The sequence below is a fragment of the Centroberyx affinis genome, unplaced genomic scaffold, assembly GCF_046629955.1.
Source record: "Centroberyx affinis isolate AG114_WGS23_722 - 3 ecotype Tasmania unplaced genomic scaffold, CSIRO-AGI_Caff_v1 ptg001777l_1, whole genome shotgun sequence".
Lineage (NCBI taxonomy): Eukaryota > Metazoa > Chordata > Actinopteri > Beryciformes > Berycidae > Centroberyx > Centroberyx affinis.
Window position 1 is genome coordinate 4,154 of NW_027280170.1, and position 11,696 is coordinate 15,849.

An 11,696-nucleotide genomic window follows, 5' to 3' on the forward strand; every position below is an offset into this window, starting at 1 on the left:
CAACATTGATGACACTTCATCAACAATATTATAGAAATTATCTTTTCATGTATTTTCTTATTTAACCAGGCTGGTTTCACTGAGATGAGATCTGGCCAAGGAAACTACAACACAAACATAAAAGTTGCAACCAACGACAGAAAATAGTGCACACATTAAAATGCAATAAATGTTACATGTATACAATAAACTGCAAAGTAAAACAATGTAATCAAAATACAGTAAAATCTCTTGCTATAATCAAAATGGAAGAGTTGAACCTCCTGTCACGTGCTCCACCTCAGCAAGAAACTTTTCTGATATCGCAGCTGTCATTTTGTGTGACGTCAGACAGATTTTAGATCGACACTCTCATTCTCTCTCTGTCATTGAATTTTAAAGCGATATAAATTTCTCCTCCTCCATCATTACATCTGTGTGTGCTGGTCTGCTGTTTAGTTCACTGTAGATGATGTGGTTAATGTCTCCATCTAGTGGACACACAGTAGAACTACATCACCTGATTTGTGGTGTCTCTGCCTCAGACCTGCTTTCTGGCCTCAGGTTAGACCGGTTTGGTGTCAGACTGATGTTTCTAGACTTTGATAGTGAAGTTATGAGGAAGTGACAGCAGCCTCAGATCAAATGAACACAGACACCCAGAAGTGACGAAGGAGAATAAGCAGCGTCTTCTCTGCCAGTGTTTCCTCTACAGATGAAGGCAGAACGTCTCTGTGACTTGATCTGGATGTGAATTCACCAGGCAAACATCTTCCAAGGTAACATTATAAATGTTTGGTGAATACACTAGCTGACATTGTATGATGTGACTGTATAGTCGACTTTAGCAGGACAAGGTGCTAAAGAACATTCAGTTTTGTGACTTTTAGTTGAAGCCTGATAAACACTAGTTGGGTTGTAATCTCAATTCACTGCATTGGTGAAATATGCAGGAAATGCAGAACTAGTGTGAAAACTCAGATACATGTTGTGTTTCTGTTGATACACTGTGTACAAAACACCACAACCTCCACAAAGCTGAGGTTCACTTCCTTTCACACAGAAAATTCTTGAGCCTTTAGTTGTCCCTTTGTATGAAAAATCCTTCTGTCTGTATAAACCTGGTCAGTTCATTTGTTGGACAGAGCAGGTCTTCCTAGTATTCTGTACATTCATACATTCAGCTGATGGTTCGATACACAATACTGGGTTCACTGTTTGATATTATTTTGAGCAAAATCTGAGTGAAGACAATCTTGACTGAAGCATCTATTTTTATTTCTGAAGGAAAACAAAAACAAGAGCAAACCATAAACAGGAGACTACAGGTGTCTGTAAATTTAAAGAGTAAAATTCAAAAGGTTTTAAGACCATTCCTGGCACTCAGTGTATATTTGGTATTTTACTGTCAGGAATGATCCCAACAGCAGAAGTGATCTATCCTGTAATTAAACCTTCCAGTCCAACTAACAGCATGTTGGGTGTGTTTGTGTAAAGGTGTTGGCTCTACTATGAGTCAGTCTGAGGAGAGAGAGGAGGGGCTCCCTCCCTCTGAAACCACTCTGTCTGGGGAACATGACAGCCAGACCAAAGCTAAGAGGTAAGATGAGGATCTCTAACTGTCCATGACTGTTCTCCATCTCAGAGCTCAGCAGTGAAATCATTACAGCATCATTATTCAGAGTAAAAGCTCTCTCTCTGTTGTGTTGAAGCCCAGTCCAGCAGGAGAGACCAGACTCCCCTGAACCCAGCTGTGTGTCCATGAAGAGCGACCAGTCTATGGTTCAACCTATAGTTTTTAAAAGACAACATTCTTCTGAAACACAGTAAGTCAACATAATGTTACTGTATAATGTTAGCATTAACAACACATTTTAAAGAACAACTTCCCTCTGGAGAGGAATAAGATATTAACAATAATATTCATTCATTCATTCATTCATTCATTCAACCTTTATTTAAATCTTGGGAAACACATTGAGGATGGGTTCCTCATTTACAATGGTGCTGGGCATTACAATGACCAATTAAAACCAAACTTATCTACATATATACAATATATATAATTTCTACAAATACACACACATATATATATTAATAAAACAGGCCATTTAAAACAGGTACAGTTAGACACCTCTGTAGACGAGATAAGACCACTAAACAGACTCACAGGTATTGGTGTTTTGTAAGTTATTCCAAGTGTGAGCAGCACAGTCACTAAAAGCAGTTTTTCCAAGTTCAGAATTGACTCTAGGAACCTGAAGCATGAGGTTGTTGGAAGAACGAGTCTGGTAGGGCACAGTGTACTATATACATCAATCATATAAAAATAAAAAATGATAATAGTGACAGTAATAAAGTGAGACGTCCCTACCCCGCCACCCTCCCACCCCCTTGATTACCTAGAATAGGTATGAGGCACAGTATCTAGAAATAAAGAAATAAAACTAAGGATGTAGCTATTTCCATGAAGTCAGGTGTTATTTTCGTGTGAAGGGCAGCAGGGCTAGAATGCATGTCACACTATGTTGTTTGGGTGTTATGAAAGTATGTCAAAAAGGGTCCCCAGGTCTTATAGAATTTCAGCCTGCATTTTTATATAAAACACAATGATGCGTTGCATAAGGATCACCAGTAATAAAACTGGGCAGGCTGATATATAGTGTCCAAGGGTTTAAACGTGGAAGCGGCCACATTTCTATAGATTACATCACCGTAGTCAAGAACAGATAGAAATACTGCTTCCACTATCCTCTTTCTGCAGAACACTGGGAAATATGGTCTGTTTCTATATAAAAAGTTTTCAAAGTCTCAATTTTTTGACAAGATTGTCAATATGATATTTAAATGACAGTTTATCATCGAGCCAAATTCCAAGGTATTTATACTCATTAACTCTCTCAATGGTATCCCTGTTGACGGTGGAGATGAGGAGGTTGTTATAGTCAATGTTTCTGGCTCTAGAAAAAAACATTAAGTTTGTTTTCTGCAAATTCAGCACCAGCCTAAGATGTGAGAGTGCACCCTGCAGGTCAAAAGACGGCTGCAGGTTCGCTGCAGCCCGCTGTACAGAATCAGCGAAGCAATAGATAATTGTATCGTCCGCATAAAGATGGACATGACAATTATTTAAGGCAGAGACAACATCATTAATATAAATAGTGAACTGTACTGGCCCCAAAATAGATCCTTGAGGGACTCCTTTCGCTATACGTATCTTATCATAGACAGCACCTTTTACCTTTATGCACTGAAACCTATCTGTTAGATAGCTTTGAAACCCTCTGACTGCAATGGAATCAAAGCCAATGGCTGAAAGCTTATGTAGGAGTAATGCATGATCGACTGCATCAAAAGGTCGATAGGTCAACAAAAACTGCAGCACAATGTGCTGTTTTCCAAACTTTAGGAATTATTCCAGTGTCAATGGTTAAATTAAATTAATTAAATTAAAAATGTGAGATAGTTCCTTTGAAATCAATGGAGCAGAGAGCTTAATAAAGAAAGGGTCCAAATCATCCGCCTCCAATAGAGCATCTAGCATTAATAGCTAGGAGTGTGTCTTCAGCTATCTGAGGAGTGATGGATGAAGAGTGAAGCACAGAGAGAAAACACTGTTATCCAGAGAGTCGAAAGGAGGAAAAGGGGTATCTCTCACATCTCGCACGTTTTCAGCATCAAAGAGGTGGCCAGCAGCCTCAAAGTGCATGCTGAAGGCAGAACAAATTGCTTTTTGGTCAGATACTAAGCTCTCCCCAAATTTAACATACGTAGAGAGGCAGTAGATCTATTTTTATTGGAGTTTAATGCCTTCCAAAATTTTGCTGGGTTTGAATAGAAACTGGTAATTAAATGTAGATAATAATCTGATTTGGCTTTCCTCACAGAGGATGTGCATTTATTTCTAATTTGCCTAAAAGTGTGCCAATCAGAAGAGTCCCCTGAGCTTCTAGCCAACGCCCAGGCCCAGTTCCTCGCTTTAAAAAGGGTTGATAGCTCTGATGAGAACCAAGGATTTGTTCTGTCTTTTATTCTGCATTTCTTGCGAGGAGCATGTTTATTAACAACTGAAAGGAAGGTTTTTGTAAAATAATCCAAAGCTAATTCAGCATCTGGGACCTTGCAGGTGCAGTGAATGTCACTATGTAAAAGATCAACAAGAAGGCTTGGGTGTCAAAATTGTTCAAGTTTCTTTTCACAACAACACGTGAATGTGATTTACTTAGGTGCATACTTCTGACACATGCTATGGGGCATTGATCACTTTCATCAAAAACTCCAGCAGAAGCTATTTTGTCACTCCTATTGGATAAATTAAATCAATTAGTGTGGCCCTCTTATTGTTTTTTGGATTAGGCCTGGTGGGGTCAGTAATCATCTGAGATAGGTTCAGATAAAATTAAATTAAATTTGTTAGCATTTGATAGCCAATCAAGGTTAAAATCAAGGTTAAAAAATTACAATATATAACATTGTTCTTGTTTTTTAACCTTTTTGTGAAGGGAAAGTTTGACAGCTGAGGAAGGGGAGAACGTTTCTCATTCACTCTCCTCTCACAGATTTTCTATCTGGTTCTGGGATTTGAACTGGTGGCTTTCTGGTCGAAATCCTGCTTTTCTTAAGGTTAAAACTCCCCTACTTTTGTCAATCCTGTGTTTCTATCAGGATCCAGCAGGAGAGACCAGACTCCCCTGAACCCAGCTGTGTGTCCATGAAGAGTGACTGGTCTATTGATCGCCATGTTGACTTCAAAGATGGACAGCACTCTGCTGAGCAAAGGTAAGAATTTAAAATGGATGAGTTTGTTATTATCTGACTCTCCTGAGAAGCATCAAGTCATGAGATATAGAATTGGTCCGGTCCTTCATATTCTGTTGATTTAGTTTCCTCTTTCAAAACATCACATCCAATAATCAGGGCTGGCTTTACTGATAAAGATGTATCTTGAAAACTCCCAACATGCTTCACGCACTACTTCAAGTAGTGTGTTTTTCACATGCATTTCCCAAAGGACTTCATGATGACAAATTTTCAAGATCTACTTGAAGATCAACTTCAAGAATCATAAGGAATCATCAATTTTCTGAGCTGAAAGCATAACAAGTCGACCGAAGAAACCTTCATTTTAAAACAGATATAGTTTATAGCCTCCAACAGTTCACTTCATCTTCTCACCTGTAGATTCTGAATGTTTATACTTCTATATATTATTTGTAATGCTGCCATTTCAGTAGAGCTGTGACTGACAGGCTGCCTTGCGGATGCAGGCTGGTGTGTGATATCGACCCAGCTGAACATTATAGTTTCACCTGTTGAGGGAAAATATTTACTGAATTTGCAGGCTCATAAACTAGTTTGTGTTGTTGGCCAGTTGCCTGGGATTTGCTTAGTGATAAATAGCTGACTGTATAAGGCATAGAGTATTAATGTAGACTAAAGCATATGCTCAAATTTGGTGTAGCCTAATAATAAATACATTGGTGAAAGAGAGGTAGTATTATTTATTTATTATTTATTTTGACAGTAAGGTTTGGGGCAAAAAGAAATGCCTCTAATGGTTTTGATGTTGTGGATCAGAGTTTAGGTTCGACAGTCTGTCTGCTGTAGGATCTCACCTCCACCGCTCCTGCAAAGAGACACTTGAAATCTCTCGACCAGTGCCAGGTTGTTGAATGAACAACACATTTCATGTACTGCTTGTGAGTTGTGAGTATTTTCGGGAAAGCCTTGTGAAATGAAGAATGTCTTGAAGAATGACTTCAAGATACACCTAGTGCTGCAAAATGCTTTGGGAAAGACTCTTCAGAGAAACATTTACAGTGGAGTTCACCTTGTGTTTCTGCCAGGATTCATCATGACAGAACACAACGCCTTTGACAACCTGTGTGTGTGTGTGTGTGTGTGTGTGTGTGTGTGTGTGTGTGTGTTTGTGTTTGTGTTTGGAGACCTAATACTTAATGTTTTCTCCACAGAGTTCACCATCAAAGGAAAGAGGTTCCCAGCGGTCAGTCTGCCCAGGAGCATCAAACAGACCTGGACTCCATATTCATGGTGTGTAAATGTACAACAACACATTTTACTTCAGCTACAAAGAAAATGCAAAACAATTCTGGTCATTATAGTCTCCATGCTGCACTCTTTAGACCAGTGGGCTTTCAAACCCTGCAAGATGGATTTGATGTTGTGTTCCACGATTTTAATATGAAACTTTAATTATTCTGTTGCAGCTTCTTGAGGAGAACATTGTCACTTTTGTGAAGAACGAGCTGAAAAGGATCCAGAGGGTTCTGACTCCAGATTACCCAGAATGGTTAGAGAGTCAGAGGGAGGATGAGGAGGTGGTGGACGGTGAGGAGGAAGAGCAGAGGAGGAGCAGCAGAGAGGCTTTTCTGGAGATCACACTGACCTTCCTGAGGAGAATGAAGCAGGAGGAGCTGGCTGACTCTGCAGAGCAGGAAGAGGCTTTTAACAGGTTTAACATGATGGAAAGAGGAAATGCTGGAAAATGAGAGATGTTTACATTTCCAAACTCTGTTGTAAATATGCTGAACACATCTGCATCAGATCTATACAATTTATCTGGAACATGTTTGTCCAGTACTGATGATCTGGATAGATATCATGTAGTGGGAAAATATATACATCCACACTGAAATGTTTAGATTTCTCAGATTTTCTGTTACATCCACTCATTGATTTCATTTGTTTGTTCATTCAGAAACTCTTTCTGCCATCTGCCAACATGAAGTCAAATCTAATCTGAAGCAGAAGTTTCAGTGTGTGTTAGAGGGGATTGCTAAAGCAGGAAACCCAACACTACTGAATCAGATCTACACAGAGCTTTACATCACAGAGGGAGGGAGTGGAGAGGTCAATGATGAACATGAGGTCAGACTGATTGAAACAGCATCCAGGAAACCAGCGAGACCAGAAACAACAATCAAATGTGAAGACATCTTTAAACCCTTACCTGGAAGAGACAAACCAACCAGGACATTGATGACAAAGGGAGTGGCTGGCATTGGGAAAACAGTCTTAACACAGAAGTTCACTCTGGACTGGGCTGAAGACAAAGCCAACCAGGATATACAGTTCACATTTCCATTCACTTTCCGAGAGCTGAATCTGCAGAAAGGGAAAAAGTACAGCTTGGTGGAACTTCTTCATCACTTCTTTACTGAGACCAAAGAAGCAGAAATCTGCAGGTTTGACAAGTTCCAGGTTGTGTTCATCTTTGACGGTCTGGATGAGTGTCGACTTCCTCTGGACTTCAAGAACAACGAGATCCTGACTGATGTTACAGAGTCAACCTCAGTGGATGTGCTGCTGACAAACCTCATCAAGGGGAAACTGCTTCCCTCTGCTCGCCTCTGGATAACCACACGACCTGCAGCAGCCAATCAGATCCCTCCTGAGTGCGTTGACATGGTGACAGAGGTGAGAGGCTTCACTGACCCACAGAAGGAGGAGTATTTCAGGAAGAGATTCAGAGATGAGGAGCAGGCCAGCAGAATCATCTCCCACATCAAGACTTCACAAAACCACTCCCCCAAGATTATATAAGTCCGCCCTTCAGGCCGGTGACTCTCCTCTTTTCCCTCCAAACCATTCCAGGCAGAACAAAGAGAGAACCGATGTGAGTTTTATAAGGTCTTTTCACCTTTATAACATGTTATTTGGTTGATGGCATGTATTGTTTGAAAGTTAACAGATTGTTTTGTATTTATTATGATAGATTCCTGAGTTTAATCCTGTTAATTAAGGAGAAAAGGGTGAAATGCCAGATTGTGGATGCATTAATGATGCAAGTTAAAACAATAACCTAATTTACCTAATTTATTATTATTTGTTTGATACCATCAGATATGTAATATTTTCTTTTAATATTCCTTTGTATAGAAAAAATCATCCACCAACCACCATCCAACTGTCAACCATTTCAATCCACCCTTGATTACAATAAATGGTTGGAACGGCTTCCTGGATCCTGTGTTTAAATGTGCACCACATCGGATGTTCTGTGAGCCAACGCCACCACAAATAATATAGCTTTTTCATATATATACCAATATTTTACAATTATTGGTAAATGTACTATTTTATATTCTTCATTCCATCATCATTAGCTTCCTCTGACTGGATTTCAGTGTTCCACTTGTTCAAACTGAAAGGTTTAATAAACATAAAGAAAGAGATTCACTGAAAAACAATTCAGAGGCTTGGCTAGTTTTTTGTGAAGTATTACGCAATTTAAATCAGGAATCATTCATTCATTCATGCTTTCTCTTTACCCAATCAGAGTTGGCGAACACTTTCCCTCTTTTTCCAGAGAACCAATCAGAGTTAGCCGTCACTTCCCTCATTTTTTCAGAGAGCCAATCATCTTAGTGACAGGAGTATAAACACGTCACCTACTATGCTATTGTGCTACTCACAGAACTATGCTGTATAGCAGTGATTCCCAAAGTGTGGGCCGTGGCCCCCTGGTGGGCCGTGAAGGTACTGCAAGTGGGCCGCGAGCGGTCATTTACAATAAATAAATAAAAGGTTTTTAATTTTCAATTTTGTAATTAAGTTTGAAATCACCATAAAATATTTATGATTCAATATTTGCATTAAAAAAAGTAATCAGAACTAATAAGTCATGGGATTTAAATTACATGTTATTCTTCATTTATCTGACCTATTTTTGATCCGGCCAGAACGTATCTTATATCTCGTCATTGGCGGGGAAGAGTAAAAATGGAGCGGTGGCTATCAGGTTGCAAAAGGAAAGCTCTTAATGGAGAATCAACCTACACGAGTTAATCATCAGTGTCAAGGCCAAATCTGCTCTTTCCAAAATGGTGAAGGTCAGCAGTAAAATCCTAGGTGTCCAGCAAAGTAACCTCACTGACCTGTATAACAGACAGGTAGTGCGGAAGGCTAAATCCATCCTATCAGTCAGCGCCCACCCGCTTCACTCGGAGTTTCAGATCCTACCTTCTGGCTCCCGGTTCAGATTTCCCCCAGATCCCCCTCAGATTTGTAAAGAGCAACAGATACAAGCACTCATTTATTCCCACCGCCATTTCCCTTCTGAACTCAGGCCAGGGGGATAGTTAGCAGTGATGGTGTTGATTTGATGATGATGGTGTCGATGACGATGATGATGATGGTGATGGTTGTGACAAAGTTTCACGTTGTTGCCAACCCTGGCTAACTATGTCGTTTTTTTTTATTTTGTTTATGATGACATTGTTGGTTATGTTGTTTACATAAGGCTGTTGTATTGTATTTACATATTCATGTTGTATTTATATTGGTGACATGTTGATCTTGTAACTGATGTCCCGGAATTCAGCACTTTATTTGTGTTTTATTTGCGTAAGCACTTTGGCACTGTATATTTTTGTATGCAGTTTTTTGATTGGGAAGGTCAACTTGGGATCACTGTTGTTCTCCCCGAGTCCGTAACATTCAGTGCCCCCCCTCCCGTTCGATGTACCCTACGTAGGTGCTTCGTACTTTATAGTTTTGTATCTTCTGTCTGTCTTGTATGTCTTGCTGCAAAACCAATTGCCCTCCGGGGACAAATAAAGTTGAAAGTTGAAGTTGAAAGTCATCAGAAGATCAAAATGAATCCGTGAAAACAAAAAGAAGGACTCGTAGAAAGTACTCAAGTGAGTACCGATCGCCTCAAAATATTACACGGCAATGAGCCCAGCTGTGATGGATTGTAATAACTGCATCAGAAATTATATTTTCTGTCTGTTTTTTCTTCATGTTGATATTGGGTTGGATATTGTGAAATGTGTATGTATGTAAGCGTTTTATTATCGGGTGTCAAACAGTCAGGATACGGGCTTAACAATTCACTATTTGCACTTAATTTCTTACATTTGTTGCTTTACAAATTGTTATGTGTATGTGTATGGATAATTAATTTGCTCTGCATTGCAGTATGCCCACGTTCACATATTCTGTTTATGAAATAAAAAATATATAGGGAAATACTTCATCTTAGTCTTATGTGTTGATCAGACTTGTGATTAAAGGGCTGGCTGGGCCGTGGAAGATTTTCAGATTTCAAATTGGGCCGTGGCATTCTTAAGTTTGGGAATGGCTGCTGTATAGTGTAACACTAACCACCCCACCGCCAAGGTCCAGGCTCCAGAGGAACTCCCCAGGGGGGAATTTGTAAGGAACCTCAAGGTCCCACGATGCACAGTGTCCAGCAGACGCAGTGAAGCCACAGGTGCATACATGTAGAAAATGTCTCCATAATCTACTGCAGGTAGAAAGCAGCTGAGATGAGACTTTTTCTCTCCTCAAAAGAGAAGCAGGACTTCTTTCTAAAATAAAAACCCACATAGTATGGAGTGAGTTGTGGATGATTTGGGCCAGTAGAGGGCGCTGTTGTCTCTTTACATGTCACCTTTAAATATCCATCCACCATCAAACCACCAGTCACCGCTGTCATTCTCAGCCAATCACTGACACTGAGTCAGCTTGTTGTGTTGTGGCTGTAGATCCATTCAGTAACGTTCTCAGTAAATAGAATAAAAAGTGAATAGTGTGATAAGGTGGATTTGTTTCCAAATGTAGGTTACTGTGACACAGTAAACTGTCTTGTCTTTAGCCCTAGTCTCTACTCCAAAACATGAAGAGTTGGAGAAGAGTCGGCACCAGCTCAGCGTCTGTTTTTCTTCTTACAGAAACTGAGCTTTTTTTTTAACATGGAGAAAACAATGTTGACACTCTACTATAAATCATTCCAAGATGGCGCTGTGGATGGCAGCCTCGGTATTGCGCTCTCTTGTACTTTTTCTGTTTTTGTTTATTTGTTCAGCTTTTAGCCCTTTATATTTATTCTGTGTAAGTAAGCAATGAAAAACCGGAGTCAAATTCCTTGTATGTGTACATACTTGGCCAATAAAGCTGATTCTGATTCTGATTCTGATTATTGTTTCATCTGCTGGTTTGGAAATGTAATTACAACACAAACCTAAACAAACTCTCCAAGAATTCATAAGATCTCCAACAAAATCATCAGAGTTCCTCTCAAACCTTCCTGTCGTCTCTGGAAACAAGGCAGCTTCCATGTGTAAAGACTTCAAGCTGCTCCCTCCTGTTCAGACCAGAGGCTCACAGAGCTGAGGACCTCCAACATGGCCGCCAGAGGGTGTGATGTCATCTGTGTGATGTTCACCGGAGTATCAAGGCACAACAGACGTCCTCCCGCCTACCTACAGGACTATACGTAGCTCATGGACTGTTAAACACGTGGACAATCTCTTAGCCACATACAGTACATGTGTTGGGAGACATGGACACTAACTTGAACTGTTGTGAACTCAAAAGGAACTGATTTAGTCAAGTTTGAGAAGATAAGTGATTTTCCTTTAGAACAACATTTGTCAAACACTTAGCATGCATCTTATTCTGTGGGTTATGTGTTCAGACCTAGAGTGTGAAGGCTAAGTGCTTAAAGGTACCGTTAAGACAGAGTTGCCATATTTCTAGATGAGTATGATGTTCAGTACAGTAAGAAAGTTATTGAGATTTAGTTAATACGTTAGAGTAAGCCCAGTGTCAGAATGTTAAAGCATTACATTGGTAATTTTTTTTTTTTTTTAAAGGGCAATGTGATGTTCACAGTATTATGTGTTGACAGTGAAACTACACCACCTGGTGAAAGTACACAGCACACAGGGAGTCAAGAGACGGAGATAACT

At 39.8% G+C, this 11,696-nt stretch overlaps 2 protein-coding genes across 4 annotated transcripts; both read left to right on the plus strand.

Annotated features, from left to right (window-relative positions):
- The first annotated feature begins 646 nt into the window (after nucleotides 1-646).
- On the plus strand, nucleotides 647-6,685 carry LOC139652278 (uncharacterized). Of its 2 annotated transcripts, XM_071529292.1 has the most exons (6): nucleotides 647-758; nucleotides 1,477-1,579; nucleotides 1,692-1,805; nucleotides 4,645-4,758; nucleotides 5,952-6,030; nucleotides 6,207-6,685. In XM_071529292.1, exons 2-6 carry the CDS (start codon nucleotides 1,491-1,493, stop codon nucleotides 6,486-6,488), a joined length of 678 nt encoding a protein of 225 aa, XP_071385393.1. In that variant the 5' UTR covers nucleotides 647-758; nucleotides 1,477-1,490; the 3' UTR covers nucleotides 6,489-6,685. The 2 variants fall into 2 exon arrangements, with proteins under 2 accessions (XP_071385393.1, XP_071385394.1); XM_071529293.1 differs by lacking the exon at nucleotides 4,645-4,758.
- Nucleotides 6,686-6,736: 51 nt separating this feature from the next.
- LOC139652275 (protein NLRC3-like) lies at nucleotides 6,737-10,202 on the plus strand. Of its 2 annotated transcripts, none has more exons than XM_071529288.1 (2): nucleotides 6,737-7,615; nucleotides 7,715-10,202. In XM_071529288.1, exon 1 carries the CDS (start codon nucleotides 6,979-6,981, stop codon nucleotides 7,540-7,542), a length of 564 nt encoding a protein of 187 aa, XP_071385389.1. In that variant the 5' UTR covers nucleotides 6,737-6,978; the 3' UTR covers nucleotides 7,543-7,615; nucleotides 7,715-10,202. The 2 variants fall into 2 exon arrangements, with proteins under 2 accessions (XP_071385389.1, XP_071385390.1); XM_071529289.1 differs by having other exon boundaries at nucleotides 7,879-10,201.
- Nucleotides 10,203-11,696: the final 1,494 nt, after the last annotated feature.

What these genes read in the sequence shown, in the direction of transcription:
- LOC139652278 (XM_071529292.1), top strand. Translation starts at nt 1,491, where the DNA reads ATGAGTCAGTCTGAGGAGAGAGAGGAGGGGCTCCCTCCCTCTGAAACC. An exon ending in CAACATTCTTCTGAAACACA is followed by an intron (nt 1,806 to 4,644) that starts GTAAGTCAACAT and finishes TGTTTCTATCAG; the next exon opens with GATCCAGCAGGAGAGACCAG. An exon ending in CAGCACTCTGCTGAGCAAAG is followed by an intron (nt 4,759 to 5,951) that starts GTAAGAATTTAA and finishes TTTTCTCCACAG; the next exon opens with AGTTCACCATCAAAGGAAAG.
- LOC139652275 (XM_071529288.1), top strand. Translation starts at nt 6,979, where the DNA reads ATGACAAAGGGAGTGGCTGGCATTGGGAAAACAGTCTTAACACAGAAG.